Below are 19,723 nucleotides of genomic sequence, written 5' to 3'. Positions count from 1 at the left end.
GGCTTTAAAATGAGTCCAAGGCAAGGGAAACATACCCAGAAATAAAGCGGTATTACGAGTGACAAGCTCACACTATCTCTTATAGCACCATTAGCGGTTAAAGTGTTAAAAGTAGCCAGCTAGGTTGACCATGTGTAAACGGTTTATCATACACAGCATATTTTCAATGTCAGGTTTTCCTCTTAAAATAAACTGCAGTGTAGTCCATGAAAGGTAAGCAGTGACCATCTCAACTAGTGTGTGTGCTGAATTGTTAGGGATCATTAAAATGAACTACAAGGGGACATGAGACCTGTGGATCCATGTACTTCACAGCAGGCTGACAGCTCAGGTGCCCCTTGCTAAAAAGGGGTATTGGAACCAGGGCAAGAAGAGCCACTAGAGCTACTGGAAGACTGCAGAGCATGTTCTCAGATGAGCTCTCATGGCTCTTAACCTCATCAGTTCATGCAAAATGAGACACTCACAAGATCTCTTCCTATACAGAAACCAGTGATAACAAAACAAGGAATAAAGGGCTCTTTAATGTAGCAGCAGAAAGCATAACAAGCTGAAGTCAGACAAGTTACAAATTTGGAAAAGAATTAGCAGTGACAATGAATAAAGACAGGAGCAAACTGCTAAGGAAAACAGAAGACTGTTTATCTCTTCAGATCATGATCAAATGCCTTTCTGGAAGAAAAAAACTTCAGCAAAACAAAAATTACTGGGCTCACTACAGGTGTAAGTAAAACATTATGGCCTGTGTCAAACAGGAGGTCAGACAAAATGACATAATATTCTTTTTAGACCTTAAATGCCATGAATGTCTGGGTTTGTCTGTGTGGTATTTTGTCAGCAGGTGAGAACTCACTCCATTTCTGAGTCTGGATGAATTCATGCCAACAATGAACCATAAGCCATGTAGCTGTGGTTAGCACGGTGTACCATCCAACCTTATGAACTTGCTCCTGGCTTGGAGCTGGCTGATGCCCAGCCAACTCACAACACAGAATAAAGTTTCGTCTGTCTGAAAAACACTACACAGACACACCTACCTTGACCCAGCAAGCCAGCTGCCCTAGCGTACTTTTGCAGATAAGGAGATGGGAGGCATGTCTGCCATGTCCTAGAACATGGTGCAGGGATTTCCAAGACAGTATCCACAGTGCTCATGCCAGAGACAGTGACAGTACAGCCACCCTAGCCCCACCAAAAAAGCCTGGTCAAGGGGCAAGGCCTGTGCCCTGGGACCCAGTGCTGTGTTAACTCAGCTGCACTCGCCTCCAGGACCAAGTCAGCATGTTGGCACAAGAGCTGTACCACATGGTGGCAGGACACCACCGGCGACGGTGACTACTACCACAGGGCAGAGGGGCAGGAGGTCCTCTAGCTGCATGTGGTCCTTTGAGGCAAATTGTATCATGGATTCTCTTCTTCTGGAGCAAGATCTCCAGTGTGGCACTGGTCATGGCTGAAGCTTAAATGCTCCAGAAGGATAACTAGCATTCCCTTTCATCAAACTCTTAGCACCTGCTTGGTGACCTGTCTCTTCTTCTCACCACAAACCAAACCAATGCAATTTCAACAATGAAAGGAGTGATGTGGTCTCACTGTTCTTTGTGCTTGGCATCTAAATAACAGGATAATGAACAAGGTGGTAAGAAGGGACAACTAAAGTGCATGGTGCTAATATCATTGCTGCCACATGGTTTGCCTTTATGGAGAGTGCAACATACTGTAAACCTTAGTTTCTCAGCACAGAGGACTACACCAACAAGAAAAGCACAGCTTGAGCAATGCTCAAGAGAAGATTGTTTTCCAGAAGGCCTTATGCCACAGGACTGAATTAATGCTGTGAACAACTATCGAAGTAAAAGTACAAACCAAAAGTGAAATTCAGATGTTTACTCCGCTTGTGACAATCTGACTCAAAATGGTAGGTGCTTGGAAAGCATTAATATGGGAAAAAGGATTAACGACTTCTCCAGAACATAAATGTTCTTGAATAAGAATACTATTGAAAGTATCTTAAGAATTTTAAGAGGCAGAAGAAGACAAGTATGTATTATATAAAGGAAAAATAAGAAAGACAAAAGTGCAAACAATAAATACAAGCAAAAACTCCCCTGTACTCACTGAGATATAGTCTCTTCTGTGAATGGTTGACCCCTGCTTTTTTAAGACATCAGATCCTCAGTTTACATGATTAGTTGATACTCTTAGATAGCTTAATCTCAAACACATTCGTTGATAATCTCAAAAAAGAGTTCTCCAATCCTTCATGATGTGAAGGAGAGCAAGGATTAATCTACCTAGGGAAAATTCCAAAATATTTCTGAGCCTCTGCTCTTTTCAATCTTGACATTTCATATGTTAATGCTTGCAGTCTTACCCTCAAGATCATTAACATCTGGTGAAGAGCCTGAAAATACTGGCACCAGCATAGGATGCTCAGGGTTTATCTGCACATTTCACTGAAATATGTAAAGAAACACTCAATAAGAAGGACTGATGCATAAGCAGTACTAGTGCATACAACTTCACAGGATAGCTCCTGAAAGCATCCCGTGGCATTAGTTTCTGTGTGTAGACAATTCCTTGAAAGAATAATGATGCCCAGCTGAATGGGGAGAGTATCTGGAAAGAGGCACTGGGGATGGGATTTAAGCAGTATCACAGCTACGGCAAATAAACTATAAAACATTGTAAACATTTCAAAAAAGCTTATTAATTGCAAACCAAAAACATTTAGGATGATAACAAAGCCCTTAAAGTTAAGTTCTTCTGTAATCACAGGACCTTAAAAGCTGAAAACTCTCCTTCCCCCTCTATTGTGCACCAGTATGATTCTCACAAACCCACCACTCCAGGCATTGTGCTAGGAACAAAAACAGGATGGATATTAGACATTGGAAACTCTCCATCTGCCTTTACCACAAGGGGTTTTTTTCCCATGGATCACAAGAAGAGCAGACGGGCATTCCCTTGAGGCAAATAGAGATGTTTTCAGAACATCGTGCAACAGGAATACTCCCTGACAACATGTCTACAATAATATGTTCTAAGAACAACTTTCTGTACTGCACCTTAGGCTGTTTGGTGGTGGACATATTTTTATGCCCATTCATTTTCCCTGAACTTGAGTAGGGACCAGTGCAACTAAATATCAGACTTTTTAAAGCAGCATACCTTGTTTAGCCACACAGATGCTTCTAACAAGTCAACATTAGGTCCATAAGACTTTCTGAAAAAGGATCCATGTATCACCACTATCCAGCTTCTCTATCAGTAAGGTGGAAAAGGTTATGATGAAAGAAATACACTTAGTCACAGAGTATCTGGCAAGCGGAAAGATTCCAACCTACTCCTTGTCCCTGCATCTAGTTTAGTTACAGAGCTTCTATGTGGCCAGAGCTTGCTAAAGACATGAAAGTGAGACAGTGCCAAATGCCATCCAAGGCTTCTCTGCGGATAAACTTCAAAAGAAAGGAAAGAAGATTCTGGGTTCGTTTCAGTCCCACAAGGTTTCACTCAACACACAGCTAATGTGAATACCACCCCAGGTGGCATTTCCCTAAGCACTAACAACAGGTAAACATTGATCCTTGGCTCACAGTGTGTGCTAAAAAGCTCAGTTTGGCTCTCCCTGGGTAGCTCACCAGCTCCTGCACTGTACGTCTAGTAGTACATCAGATCTGGTAAATGCCCTGCCACAAACACAGCAAGAGGAAGAAGATCATTAGAGCAGCAGCCTCCTCTTTGTATCACTCTGAATCCCAGCTGCAGTAGCCTTCCTCACTGAGAAAAGTATAAATTTTCTGTGCTGCTGATGGTCCTTTCCGTTTGACATCTGGAGATTGTTAACTGTTTCCCATGTGGACTGAATTTTAGGAGCAAAAACCCTCCAACAATTTCTAGTAAAACTGATTTATTTGTTATTAACTGGACCCTGGATACCAAAATAATACTGTATGGGGGACTTCATTCTTCCTTCCTCTTCACATTGACATTTCACCTTGACCTGTCCTCTGAAATAAATACTAGGGAAGCTTCATGTTTTAGTGGTTAGAAGTTCAGAACTGAAAAGGTCAAAAGCTGAAAATAATTTAAGCATGACATCTCCACTGCTTAGGAGAGCTTATGTACTTAGGAGTGGTGGAAGTCCCAACTAAAACTCAAAATTGATGCTGTGAGGCTGCGACTTCCACTTGGATGTTAACAGCTTACAGCAAACTCTGGTTTTGCAAAGTCATAATTTGCTGCCATGGAAAGAATTATAATAGCAGTAACCAAATGCATTGCTTCAAATCTTCAAAGGACAAAACTCTGCAGGAGGGAAAAAGCATATACATATATGCATTTTTTCCAACTGCATAAAAGAAAAAAATCAGATAAATAAAGCAAGGGAGAGTGCTGAATGGAGCTGGGAAAACGGTTTCAGGTTGCTAACATGGACGAAAAACTATTCAAGTCTTGGAGAGTAAAATTTACCACCTTTCCAGAAGGCGATCAGTTATGAATTTATCAAAGCCTTATTTGGTGCAAAAAAACTTCTGCAGAAATATCTTTGTTTAACACTCAAGCTACTCTTAGGTGAAAGGAAGAAGAATAAGCAAAATGCTCTTCCAAAGAAAACTACTGTAAGTAACCAAAGAAACCAAGATATTCTAAAAATATTTATTAAAAAATAAAAAAAGGAGAAAAGAATCAATTTAATAGTTGCAGGATGCATTCTACTCTATTAAAGCAGAAAACTCCTCCCCCCATGAGATCACCAATGTGCCTAAACTGTGAGGCAGAGAACCTTTCAAACTGAGAATGTGAGAATGAAAGGGGGTTTGTAACAGTCAAATACTTGTTTTGTTATCTTACTTTCTCAGTTTAATTTTGTTTTGAGCCTGTCACTGCAAATTTACCAGCTACTGGAACATTTTGCTGCCCACAATGCTCCATCATTGTGTTGCATGAGGTAGCAGAAGACATAACACATCCCAAGGCTGCAGCTTAAGGCTTTACTACTGCTACTACTACGTCAAGGAGGTGTGCTCTCACTCGGACTCTGCCAGTGCGTGTCTCATTTTGTGATTTATGTCATGGGTACATATGGTGTAGTGCAGGGTGCAGAAAGGCTGCACTTGTCCGGCTTGTATCTAATTTATGGATGGGTGTATGTAGGCATGAATTGTTACAAGAATGCTGCAGAGGACACGAGGCTCCAGCCATGCTGTGGCACAGCAAACTTAAACAATACCTCTTCCCCAAGCAAGCACTGGCTCTTGGGGAAAAGGTTTATTGCCCAGCATTCATCATCAGGTACTCAAGAAAATGAAAGAGAACAGGTTTTATTGCTGGTACAAATCATGCACAGTACCAAAACACTGCAGCCAGAAGACAACCAAAGGTTTGCCTGAGATCCCTGACAAAGAGGGAGCTTCTTTTTTCAACTGAGACAAGTTGTAGCTTTGAGATAATGGAACTGACTGAATTTTGTGTATCATTCTCACCTAAGGAAGAGAGGATGTGAAAATCATAATATAATGGAGTCCTGTACTGTAAGAAAGTATTTTTGAAGATTTTGAAAACACAGCAACCGAGCTTTCCAGCTTGTAGGGCAACACAGGAAAGCTGACACAAGAGCTCTAACAGGGAGAGACCACCTGCTAAATTCCTAAGAACTGGTAACAAGGACAGTTGAAGAAACCAGCCTTTTGAAATGAGAAATGAAGTCTGAAACCTCAGACCAGCTTCCTCAGGAACACAACTACTTCTGAAGAGTAGTAGATCTGTGTGCATGGATAGATATAGACTAATGCCTATAAATAGCTCCAAGCTGGCAGCATTATCGCAGCAACAGAAGCCAGACTGTGGTAACAGCCGGCTTTGCTATAGAAATTTTCATCTTAAAGCCATCTTCCTTCTTGCTGTGGGAGACGCACTGAAAATACGTGTGGATAGTATATTAAAACTCTATTGTGTTTTCAACAAGGTTTCATGAGGTTACACCAGTACTTTTTAAATTCCATTTTAGAAATTAATTTCAGTCTCTATGCATTACGTATAAAATTCCCAGATTTCACCGCTTACATGAAAATGCCAAGGAATGCAACCTTTAGATACAGTTTTTATATTTAGTCCAGAGAGTTTCCTTTACAACAGCAGTAATGAACATTATACTGACAAGAGTTCAGAAAAATTAGCCAGGTAAAAGAAGGTAATATCCTTTATTCCTTTTCCTGCTGCTGTTAAACTGAGATATGTGATTTTATTCCTTCAGAATATACATCACACCTCTCAGTTAAAGGAATACAAAAGCCTAAGTAAACTGTCATTAATATTCTTGTAAAGTTTAATTAATTTGTTTGCAAACTGGTCTGAGGTATCTGGAAATAATAAGTACTATTTTTATTCCTTAGCAAAGGTTAGAATATGGTTGCGAATTCTGCTGCAGTAATACTAGAGACTGGTTTCCACAAACATAACGAAAACACTAGATTCTCAAGCATATGACATCTACATTGAGTGCACTGAGTTATACAGACAGAAGTTAAGGAGAGAGAGGAATAAAAGCAAAGCAGTTTTCTACCCCTCTGAAATCTTGGGGCTGCAGAGGCTCACATTTCCTGCAAGGGAATCATTTGCTATCCTAACATGTACCGACAGGAACTGCCTGGTCTGTGTCACCTGTGAGGGGACCAGGCAGGGACTAGTCCTGTTTAAATGTTGTGCAGTTAAAACACTGTCAGATATTTTTTAATGCCAAGGCATTTTAATATTCCTATTTATATTTTGAAATTGCAGTCACAATGCCATTGGAGTGTTTACACTCATCTTTCTGTGCCTTGTATCTTCCATGTACAAGCCAATTTGATATAATATGCTTTCAAGTTCACTGCAAAATGTTCTTCCTTACACTGTAAAACTTACCAAGAGGCCATCCAATATTATATTACATGGCAATGGTATTTCCAGAAAAAAAAGAATTACACAGGAATAAGGCAATGAAAGTATGCAGGTAACCATGGCTACTGTTGTGAACTAAATAACATTTTTCATACAGCTGTGAATATTTGCATTATTGCCAGTTAAGCTGTAGAGTTCAGATTTGAGACAGGGCTGGTAAACACTGAATTCTTGCCAGAAGGAGAGGTACTTCCCAAAGTGAGGGCAAGCCTCTGTATCATGCCACTGTGCATTCTGGTGTAATTTTTTTGTCAAGTAAACACACATCTCCTGATCACCTCAGACAAAATAATCAAAGTACAACTCTTCATAGCTACTACCTTACATGTTACTACCAGTGACGCACTTCTGCTATTTTCCATCTTTTTATTTCCTCTTGCCATATATCTGGAAACACAACTCTATAAAGGCTTTTGAAATAGCTTTGGCTCCACAAAAAAAACTTTTGAAAGATCTTAACAATCAGCTTTTCTTGATTCTCACTAACAGTCTCAACGGCATTCTTGGACAAGAAAAGAAAAGAAACAATTGAAAAATAACAGGGCAGAGAAGAGGCACCTTTTGTCCTTTGACATCTTTTCAGTTTCCAAGTTCATCCTTCTTAAATCATCCTTCTGTTTACATGTCAGAGTTTCTTTTCTCAAATCAATCATCTTCAGAGAAGGAATGGAAACCTAAGGGATTTTTCTCCTTACAGAGAAAAGGTACGCCCAAAATAAAATTATTTGGAGTAAGTTGACAGTAGTTGCTATACTAAAAGAAAACATAAACACAAAAGCAGTTAGTGAGATGAACCTGTGCTTCCAGCAATGTAAACAAAAAGAAAATAATGAAACGCCTATTGTAACTAAGTGAGGCAGGACTTAGAGCAGCATCTCTATTCAAAAATTGAGTCACTTCTTCCTTCCAGTAGAGCATGAGCTTGAAACCCAAGTGAGCACTTGTTCATTTGCTGTGGATTTGTCTTATTTGCCTGGTTGGGCCAGAGAGGGTCATTTCTTAATAAAAGCACTGGCTAACAAAGCGAACACAGATTCACTTCGCAGTTCGATCTTTAACAAACTGCCTGTAGCCTCAGGCAAACCATAAATTCCATGTTTTAGTTTCTCCTCTATAGCACGGGGAAAATATTAATAGCAACCCTTTTCTACAAGTTTTTACCTGCCCTGTTCATTAGGCTGAAAGAAATTTGAGGACTAAACATTTCTTATCTGTATCAACTGTTCTTAGCTTAAATAAAATTATAGATGTTCTTTAAAATAGTACTAAATACCATTATTATTAATAATATATGAATAGTAATATATATAGTATATATATATAACTATATATACTATATATAACTATATATACTATATATATAGTATACTATATATAGACACACTACATATACTACTACATATAGTAATCCTACCAAACTGATACCATGGAGAATAAAACTGCAGGAGGCACAGTAGCATAGTTCTGGGCAAACAAGTGTGATATCTAAAGATCCGCAAACTCCAGGGATATTAGACACAGCAAGTGTACAAAGCAGGGCACTCTTCTGACTTCTGCATACACGAAAATATAGGAAAAAGAAAACTGCTCTGTGAACAGTTATCACAACAGGATGGTCACAATGAAACCAAATGAAGACAGATTTCTGCATGTTGGGCTAGAATAAATGAAGGCTCACATTTTCAATATACACTGGGTACTTTAAACTTCCCTTTCAAGCTTCTGCTCAGTGATGTACAGTACACACAATTATCACCTCTGTGTTCCATGGCTCGGTCCAGCTGACAACTATTATCACCTCTTTATTTCAGTATTTGGTTTCCTCTACTTTGCTCCCTGTCTTTTCCTCCTTACTAATCTCTAAGGATATCACCTCTTCTCTTAGCTTCTGACATCTGCATTTCTTTCTTCTTTGAATTCCCTCTTCTTTTTCAACTCTCATTCCTCTGCTTCAGAAGCAAAGACCAAAATGCCATCCATCTTACTGTCTGATCTAAGAATACATACGTTCACCTTCTAAAATGATTCGCAGCAATATTTTTAAAAAACCTGCAGCCAACACAATTTTGTTTGTTAATGGAAGTATCACTAAATCTGTGTATTAGTAAAAATATCTTTTCAATGGATGTTTCCTTTATACAAAATGATATAATTTCCCATTTCTTTGTTCTAAAAAGTGCTTTAAAATACAAAATTCAGTAGATCGACACACATATTTCATCTTTTCCATAAATAATTCATAAAACATTCTACATTACGTACTCTACAAAAGAAGCCACAAAAACGTGCATGGTAGTGACTCAGCAAGTTGGAGCTTGTATACAGGGTTTATAGAAAGCTGGTAAAGCTCAAAGTAGCAGAATAAAAAGCTACAAGTCCTACGATGCAAATAAATTTGCTTCCTGTGGGAAACAAACTTAAGGATGTGATTTTAATAGTACAGCCATTTTTGATAATTTCCTTTCTAGGTATAATAGAACCTTCTATAACATGAATCATGCCAGCTTACAGTATTTTATGAGATACCAGGAGCAGTACATCTGGTATATAACCATAAGTAACACTATTTGAAGTAGAGGTTGCTTCTGTTCTGCAGAGGAATGGACAACAATACTCTAACTCTTAGTTGTATTTGCATCCTCAACCTAATTTGCAAAAGGCAATTTGCCTCTTCATTCATAGAATCACAGAATCATAGAATCACCAGGTTGGAAAGGACCCATGGGATCATTGAGTCCAACCATTCCTAACACTCCCTTAAACCATGTCCCTACGCACTTCATCCACCTGTTCCTTAAACACCTCCAGGGAAGGCAACTTGACCACCTCCCTGGGCAGCCTGTTCCAGTGCCCGATGACTCTTTCTGTGAAGAATTTTTTTCTGATATCCAGCCTGAACCTCCAAGCACCCGGCAAGCCCTCAGCACAGTGAAGAGCAGAGTGCAGGCACATGCAGTCTGGTTTGGCGCAGTAGCTGCCCTGCCTGGGACACTCTGCCAGAACTAGGCACAGTGCTATAAATCCACCAACAGGCCACACTGTTTTTCTAATTACCATTACAAAGCCCCACAAAATCAGCAGACATAAGCTAATCAAGACTTATAAAAAATGCTTTTGATGAACTACATAACTTCTCTCAGATTATTTAGTAAAACACTAGCAGAACTAGGAATAAAATGGAAATTCAAAAACAGAGTTTAAACAGCACTTCAAATATGCAGTGTTACTTGTTTTGAAGAGAAAGCAAGCTGAGAAGAGTTAAAGGATACCAGTTAGTATTGCAACAAAGATGTAAGAGGATGTATTGGCCATTCATCTGCCTTTTGCCATTTTGAGACATCTTTCTTTGAGACATTTTTCCATGGTCTGAGCTTTCCGCTACTCATGTAACTGCGGTGTCAGAGGAAGCATCGCCTTAGTCATCCTTACTGTCTCTCTGAGAGAAACAGACACCTCTGAAAGGTAATAGCTTTTCCTGAGTAGGGCACCAGGCTGGGACTTTGGTACTTTAGGTCCAAGGGTAAAAAGCAATAACTATAGACCTTCATGACTAATGGCAATGACTTACACATGTGTCAGAAACATCATTCATGCTGCATCATTTAACTTTAGTCTCTTGTATTTGAGGAGCTACTAAAGCTGTTCACTTTTTTACTTTTTTGGTATCTCTGTGGAAAAGTAAAAATATGGGGATTAAACTGAACAGCAGGGCAGACATTAGCTTATGTCAAAGCTCATAGCCCACCAAGAGGAAAATTCCCAAGGTCATTCTTGATTTCTGCCAATCAGCATGTATAAAATATTACTGTTGTGGCACTACCTCAAAATATTAATCATGTGAATATAAAATGATTTTTGCAGAAATGAAGTCTGTTTCCAAATATGAGGACGTGTAAAAAGACAGCAATTAACAAGGAACAACGTTACTTCTAAAAAGTGGTGATTTGCTACAAAAATAATGTCAAAATATTTCTCTGTATTAGCATTCCTGTAGTGATAATGATCTCAGGATACAGGGAAGAAGCAATATTTTTTATTCCACCAACTACAAGGGCTAGAAAAAGCATATAAGCTTTTGAGCTCACATTCCCTTCACCAGGTCTGCTGATTCTTCTGGTATTGTGTCCATGTGAAATAACCCACTTTCCAACAATGATAAATAGGTAAAAATCTGGTCACTGAGTTACTGCATATGTCTTCAATTGAAGGAAAAGCTGTCTGCCAAGCTTCAACCAAGCAGATCATAGGTCTGTGAAAAAAAGAGTCTAAAAGGATGGAATCCAGTTGCTATAGCGGCAAATTAAACAAATAAATGAGATACCATGGAATGCTGCAAAATATTTGTGGTCTGATTAAGTCATATTTGCCACATGTGTGAATACTAACAGCACAGTTTAGTAAAGTGGTACAATATAGTACAATCCCACTTTTCGTGCATGTATATTCTAATTCTTATCTGAGTAAGTGCTAATGAGTAACCAGCATGTCCAAAGATACACAATGCTGCACTGGACTGTAATCATAAGGCAATTTATAGTCCCTTAAATACATAAAGACAGACAATAAATGCATATTAAATTACTATACCTTCAAACAGATATTTGCATCTTTTCCCGTATTTGCATGGCCTGCTAAAAAGACAGAGCTTTTTGCAGTGATTGCTTGTAGGATGACTTGCATATGGACTGCTCTAGAGTACACAACCTGTAGCTAGCAGCTGACATATTAAACCTTCTTCAACATTAGCAATCCTCCTCCAATACATCAATGTTTTTCCAGTGAAATGTTCTCTTTTCTTGACAGAAAATACTATTTGAATATACTCATCATTAATCTTAGTAATATATCATTTACTATTTGATTCTAATATCTGCCTATGTTATCTGGAGAAAAAAACAACAGGAAAGAAACAGAAATCTATTATGTCAAACCATAAGACAAGTGGCTGATTACAGCTGCGACAGGAAACGATACTTAGATTTTTAACAAAAATGTGAACCAGTCATTGATGTATTTTGCACTGATTAGAAACTTGACCATTTATTTACATCTATCACCTGCAAACCATGTATCAGGTAAATTGTGTAGTAGCACCAGAGAAACGCACCAGCAAGAGTTGTGTGCAGCTCCAGCAGTGACTACAGTGAGCAATATAAGCTGCACAGAAAATGAATGTTAAAACAAAACCAGCATTCCTAATTTTGTCAGAACTATGGGAACAAACCAAATGTGTTTCCATCCCACACTGCTGCTGGTTTAGTAAACAGACCAAGCAGTCCAGGGCCAAGCCCTGCTTCTAGGAAAACTTGTTCCACACCCAGAGAAAGGCAGAAAGGCTAAGGTTCCCTTTGCTATCATCTTTGGGGGCTTTTCTTTGCTAATTTGTTTTATACCCATAGTAATCACTTTACCTAACTTTCGTATGAGTGACTTCAGCTGAAAATCTGGCTTTGCGCTTTTATTATCAGTATTATTACTATCACTATAAATGTTACTTCCACAGTTACACCTAGCTTTGTCTGCTAAAGCAAGGTGGTTTTAAATACTGACAGTATACCTTCTCACCTCTGGTGCTTCAAATACGTGATCTTGTGGCACTCCTGCAACCCCTAGCAAACAGTACATCTGTTTTAATGCAACTCACCCTTCACAGCTGATACGAAAATTTTAGGCGCACTCCAAACAAGCCTGTTTTCAACAGCATGACAAAAGTTTTGAGGGTTAAACAGACAGTCAAGATACTGTATGGCACTATCAGATAAAAATACAGACAGATGCAAAAACACCAATGCCTTTCTACAGTTAGTCCACAGATAAAATTTATTCAAACATGGGCATGATATTGTTGCATGACTGCAGGTGGTTTTACTCCAAACATTTTACAAGGATTTAAAGCTCCTGGCATGTCACTGTGCAAGTACTACTTCATCTACCCTGTAAACCTATATCCAACAGCAACAGAAGCAATTCTTCTCTCACAGCAGCATCAATACGCCATCTCTTTGCTCTTGACTCCTCTAATTAATAGATCTCAAGGAAGTTTTCCCAGGGAAGTGACAGATATTGTAAGAAAACATATTCTTCATTCCCTCTTCCAGATTGTCTACGTTACTCTGTGGCTCCTTTTCTATTAATTTGCCTCATCTGCTTTGTTTTTCCTTTTCTTCTTTTTAGGTAGGAATTGGAACAGTAACAGCTTACTTTTTTATTTGCCTCTTTTCCTCCTGCCTGTCATAGAATCATAGAATCATAGAATCACCAGGTTGGAAGGGACCCACTGGATAATCAAGTCCAACCATTCCTAACACTCCCTTAAACCATGTCCCTAAGCACTTCATCCACCCTTTCCTTAAACACCTCCAGGGAAGGTGACTTGACCACCTCCCTGGGCATCCTGTTCCAGTGCCCGATGACTCTCTCTGTGAATAATTTTTTTTCCGATATCCGGCCTGAACCTCCCCTGGCGGAGCTTCAGGCCATTCCCCCTTGTCCTGTCCTCTGTCACTTGGGAGAAGAGGCCAGTTCCCTCCTCTCCACAACCTCCTTTCAGGTAGTTGTAGAGAGTAATAAGGTCTCCCCTCAGCCTCCTCTTCTCCAGGCTAGACAACCCCAGCTCTCTCAGCCGCTCCTCAAAAGACTTGTTCTCCAGCCCCCTCACCAGCTTCGTTGCTCTTCTTCATACAGCTATCTTTCCTTAACCTTCTTCACGCTCTCTCTCTCTGACTGAATCCCCTTCTCCCTTCCTTTTGCAGTCACTCCTGTGACTTGGTGTTGACACTACATACTCTCATCCTCTGTGCTAACAGACCGAGTTACATGACCTTGTCAACAGAAGAAGGCAAAACTTCAAAAAAGATCTCATCTGGGGATTTCAGCTTTCAGATTTTTCATTTGCAATGCGCACACCTAGAATAGGGCTTGTGTGTTTAGCTGTTACTAAGTAGTCAGACATATTTTAGAGAAGGTCCCTGACTAACACACACTGGGCTCATTTTACCAGGAGGAGCCTGTGTGCATGTTTTCCCTAGATTGCTGGAAACAGCAAATAATCATAAACACTTGGCATCTGTGTTCAGTTAGAAAGCTGTCTTCACCTTAGCCTGATTACTCTCCTCTGACAGGACATTGTTAAGGCCAGCTTCCTACTTCACGAAAACTGCTGTGTTGTTACTGTATTAGGTAAAGGAGTTTTCCTAACGCTCCCAGAGGATGTCACTCAGATAATTCGGTCTTCCTTACCCAGCAGCCTCTCTCAGTTTTCAGGTGCTATCCTATCACAGGTTTTGATACGCTACAGATTTCCAAGCCCTTCACATAAGTTACAGAAAATTTTTAAAAGTCTTAAGCTGCTGCTGTTTCTTTTCCCCCAAGCGGGGAGATAATTGATAGTACTGTATTCACACTCATGGTGAAACTGGCAGATAATTAGGAGAGATATCAGACAGAACCACGTAACTGCAGCATTAACATGCAAGGAGCGTACAAATCCAACAACATTATTTTCATTGGTTTTGCAAATATTCATAGACCCCAGGCAACCAGCTTCAATTGCTATTCTTTCTACCAGACAGATGTTTAAACAATAGCCATCTAGTAGTGGGTATTCTGTTGGACATTAAATTACAATTTTTCACCTGATTTTTACCAGAAGACTTTGAAAGTTATGTAACCAGTGGGAACTCTTTCCTGGAGGACTGAAGATTTTATTCATCCCTACCACAGGAAAATAAATTAAGAAGAGCTCTTGAGCTGGAATATCACTAAAAGCCTTAAATCATATTTAGAAACAGATCTCAGAAAAAGGGTAAGTACCTCCTAGACGTTAAGCATAAGGCATTACCAAGGTGCAGTACGTTTTCAAAAAATAGCCTATGCATGGGATGTTGCTGTATTAGGAAAACATCCTCAAGAAGTATAATGCAGTGTTTCAAATGAGTCATTTCTGAAAAGGATTTTTTAGGGCAGCGTACTAGAAGGAAACACTGCTGAAAGAAAGGACATCTCCTTGTTTGTACATCAGAGCGAGCACAGTGCAGCAACTGACCCAACTAACAATGGAGAGACAGGTTGACAAAAATCTCACCAGTTTTGCACCTTCCAATCTATATGTCAGGTTACTAGGAATTTTAACCTGAGCATGGCTTTTCTATTTTTCCACTTGTTGAATCAAGGGGAAAAGCTTTCCACCAGAGAAACAAAGGAACAAACAAGCCAAGGCCACTGGACCTAAGACAAGGCTGCGTGGAAGTACAACAACTGGAAAGATGGCCAGAGGGACTCCATACCACTCTTCAGTGGGCTGAGCTTTTCAGCTGAGCAGCCAACAACAAGAAAAGAGAGCCAACTTGTGAAATAAGTAGAGATGTATCACTTGGACAGGCTCCTTCCTCTCCATAACTTCTCTTCATGTACTATTTGTCCCAGTTATTGTGCATTTTTTCAACTACAGGGACAGAGGGTATTGTCTTTCTAGGAACATCTTTGTTTCCCAAAAGCAGCATAAAAAGAATACAGAACAAAACTGGAAGAAGTCACATATTATAGATTCTAGTGGCACAGAACCCATACAATAATCAATTTTCCAACTCCACAGAGGCACAGCACATTCCCCTTCCCCCTTTCCATGACCTCTCCTCTAGAGTTTTCATTTGAAGTCTTTTGTTTCTGACTTCTAAAGCCAATAAATTCCTAAGCAAGTAATATCTATCTTTCTATTTTACTTTCATTGCCACAAACAAAAGATGATTCACATTTTTAAGAACGATTTGGGACAGTGTCTGTGAAAAACAAAGAAGGACTCTTGCTGAAATGGTATGCTAACTTGGACAGATATTGTATGCAGTCCTGCCGTGTAACCTGGCTCAAAATCAGCAATGCTCAAGCTTAAAATAATTCAGTCTACAGATCTGTTTATGTGGGCATCAACTGGAATAGGGGTAACCTCTATTTTCCTAGTCTGTGCTGAGACTTAAGAGAATATAACTTCTGTAAACAAATGTTACCCGTGCATCGTCCTGTCCAGTCCCAACACAAGAAAGTGCAATGAATGAGATGATAAAAATCCTATTACTATAACACACTAGTTTTAAACAGTGAAGGTTAGCCTTGAATTGAAAATTCCTAATACTGATAGAGATCAGACAGACAGCCATGAGAAAATGGGGAACAGTATTTTCCACGGAAAGTATGCCTGTGGAATTAAAGATGGATAGGGATCCAAAGTGCAGGACAGCCTCAGGAATGCAAAAGGCATCTTTGATGCAATAGTTCGGTGATTTGGCAACTAGAATTGTAGCCAGCAAAGATGAACTCATCTGCATAACTAATAAATACCGGAAGTGAACTTGACACTTCATATACCTAGGCTGAAAAACTGCCCTATCCTCCAACAGCTCTCTTTAAACAGGTCATTATTTCTACTGACACAAGCTTAACTTCAGCTACCCTGATGTGCTTCTTCACATCATAAACAGAGATGAAATCGTTGTCCTCCTGAAAATGACAGCAACCTTGCCATTGATTTCCCCTGGTCATTCCTAAAGTCATGGTGATACCATTGGTTATGGATGAATCAACTGACTGAAATGATGAGATATATCAGTTTTACGGCACAGTACAACTCTATCAGTGATGCCTTTCACATGTTTATGAATCTGAGTGTACAAGGTACCATCTGGTACCACAAGGCACCATTTACTACACAGTAGACACTACTATGGTGTGTACATATATACATAAATAATAGAAATACAGTTCTTGACACAATATGCAACTTTATAGTAAATGGTTAGTAGCTTTTATCTTTGTGCACAAGGATGAGCCTCTCTTCATTTCTACAAAACTGTATAAACAATATTAAGATTGACTTGGTAATGGGATTGCACAGCTCTGTAGTTCACTTCCCTTATGTGTTCCATTTCAAGACAGAAATTTTTTAGACATTGAGAAAGTGTTGCTATGAAAGAGCGGTACCTTTAAGTATTAGCAAAACGTTACCGTGTATGTCATAAAACAGGTTTTTTAACTTTAGACAATGTTGTAACTGCAGAGAAGGGATGGGAAAGGGGACGAAGAAAAAGGAGACCCACCTCTCACTGACAAATTTCACTTTGCCAAGGGTAATAAATCTCTTGTGTAAGTTTTGTTGTACAAGACTAGGCTCCAGCACAGCAACCCTTGCATTCAGAAAAATTATCACTGAATGTACACAGCTATTGTCAAAATGTGTAGGAAATACAGGAACAAATGTTTATTTGAATACAAAACAATATCCCAGGATCCCAACTTTCCTAAAACTGTATTCCCAGAGGTCCCACCCCTTCACCAAGAGGACCTCTATAATAGTCTATAAAATTTGCCATCTCAAAATTGTAACTATTACTAAGTAAGTGCTAGCATTTCCAAGGTAGTTTAAGAACCCTTTCATATTATGATAGGCAATGCATCAGAATTAATTAGCATGAAAGCTGGTGAGGATAAAATCATGATAAAACATCAGAAAGAATTAGACTGAAAGGCGGTGAAGAGCCCAACAGCCATAAGATTTCTCTGTGATCAAGCTAAAGGAACACATGGATAAATGGAGATTGACATAGCAAACAATTCCTTTACTGCACACTTTCAAAAATGCCTTCTGCAGTATTTCAAGTTGAAGAAAATATCTAAGATGCTTGTATGCAATTAATTTCAGCAAACTCTATTACGTCCAAAAATCTCCAACAAAAGCCCTCTTCAAATATTTCAATTACTATACATTTCTACAGAGCAACATGAGCTCTAATTGCCTTTCACAGAATCACAGAACTGTTTTTGTTGGAAAAGACCTTTAAAAATCTTTAAGTTCAACCATAAACCTAACACTGCCAAATCCACCACTAAACCATGCCCCTAAGCACCACATCCACATGTCTTTTATACGCTTCCAGGGATGGCGACTCAACCAGCTCCCTGGGCATCCTATTCCAACACTTGGTAACCCCTTTGGTGAAGAAATTTTTCCTAATATCCAGTCTAAACCTTCCCTAGTGCAACTTGAGGCTATTCCCTCTTGTCCTGACCAACACCCACCTCAACAACAACCTTTTTTCAGGTAGTTATAGACAGCAATAAGGTTTTCCCCTCAGTCTCCTTTTGTCCAGATTGAACAACTGCAGTGCTGTGCCTGTTTTAGTTATGGCACAGAGGAGACTTCCTGAATGCCTAGGGCCATTTGTTGTCAACTGCTTCACCATGTACATTCGTGAAAAATGTTATAGGTTAGGTACTTCCACTATGTGTAATGTCACCTGGAAGAAATGTCATCAGAGCTGGCACTGATGCTGCGTGGGGAAAAAAATCAATGTATGTATGGCTTGAGAGTGTTTGCAAGTGTTCAGTTTGTAACTGCAAAGCTCAAGGGAGGACAGTCTGAACAAACACAGTAGGAGTCATCACTTTCCTCAGCTCTACATACACATAATGTCACGCTGTTCCTTTCAAAACAGCATAAAAAAGTACAGTTTTCTAGCAGAAGCTGATGCTTCTCTTGTCAGCAGCAACTCTCATACTGCCAGCAGCAACTCTCATACTGCCATCTGCCCCACCTCACAAAGCACCAATTTATGAAGCCCAACAGTACTGGACAAATCCTGGTCTGCAGTGATACAATATGCACACTCTGAAGGATGAGCTCTGCTGTCACCTACTGATGAACACCAGGGCCAAATGGTTTGCCATGCCTTGATAAGGAAAACAAAGTAATAATGAAACATTTCGCGCAGATGCAACTAGAGAAGCTAACATGATGCTTTTCAGCTACAAATGCTGCATAAATACTAGTAAGTACCTGATGGCAAAGTGTGGCCTGATCTTTTCCTTAGCATTTAAACGTATATTTGAGAGAATGTGCAACTTAGCATACCAGAGAAGGATGAAGAGGTCAGTTCTTCTCAAGAAACTGTGTTTATGATTTGCAACGCAGCAATTTTGAAACTTTGCATTGATGCATATAATCCCACATTATTAAAAATACTCTGACACAGGTTCTGCTACACCAGTTTGGTGTATATATTACTTCTTTTTTTTTTTTTTCTGAAAACATATAAGACCAAAAAGCATATTGAGATTTTTTGAACAAGCATTTTAACCTAAACATTTTCATCACAAATTATGCTTTGGTAGAATGGTAAAGAATCATTCAATAAAGTGTTGCTGTCAGTTTAGAGCAAGGTATGTACAATCCAGAACTTCTGTTTTGTGGAAAAGTCTCTTTTGGTTAAACTTCCTCATGGCCAGGGTGACACTGCTATGGGAAATATACCTTATAACGGAAACAGCCACTCCCCTCAACTAGCTTGGGATATAGGACACACAAGTTCAAATCTCCAGTTTCAAACTAACAGGGATCAAATATGACTCTAAGAGTTAAGGAAAGGTGTTGTTCTTGCTTGCAAACAACATTCCTTAATCACTTCTGAGGGGATTAGCTCTAAGTGTATGCAGAGTCATGCACAGGGAAATCATTGTCCTATCCTTTTGTTTATGCAAGAAGTGTTTCCATTACTTTACTCACCATTCCATGATTTAGCCATGCTGGTATAAAATTATCAAGCAGCTTTGGGTAAACCAGTTCCCTGTCATAGATATAGATGCTCCAAAACATCGTCACAACAAACTAAGAAGAAAAAAAAAGACAAGACAGATATTTTAAAATATATGCTTCTGAACAATTAGCTACACGTTTCAGATAGCAAAACAGGGCATTTAGCAAATTATCTATGGGCAGACACAGACATTATTGTTC

General features: G+C 39.3%; 1 protein-coding gene across 3 annotated transcripts in view; it reads right to left on the bottom strand.

Moving 5' to 3' along the window:
• AIG1 (androgen induced 1) overlaps nucleotides 1-19,723 on the bottom strand; it is a 129,375-nt gene that overhangs the window by 63,544 nt on the left and 46,108 nt on the right. The window contains exon 3 of one of the 3 annotated variants that reach the window (XM_009571097.2): nucleotides 19,493-19,594. The exons of the other annotated variants lie outside the window; for them this stretch is intronic. Coding sequence (XP_009569392.2) covers nucleotides 19,493-19,594 — 102 coding nt within the window. The remainder of the gene's footprint in view (nucleotides 1-19,492; nucleotides 19,595-19,723) is intronic. 3 annotated transcript variants of the gene reach the window in all.

Source organism: Cuculus canorus, chromosome 3 (genome assembly GCF_017976375.1).
Source record: "Cuculus canorus isolate bCucCan1 chromosome 3, bCucCan1.pri, whole genome shotgun sequence".
In the NCBI taxonomy this organism is placed as follows: Eukaryota; Metazoa; Chordata; class Aves; order Cuculiformes; family Cuculidae; genus Cuculus; species Cuculus canorus.
This window is presented reverse-complemented; position numbering and strand designations above follow the sequence as displayed.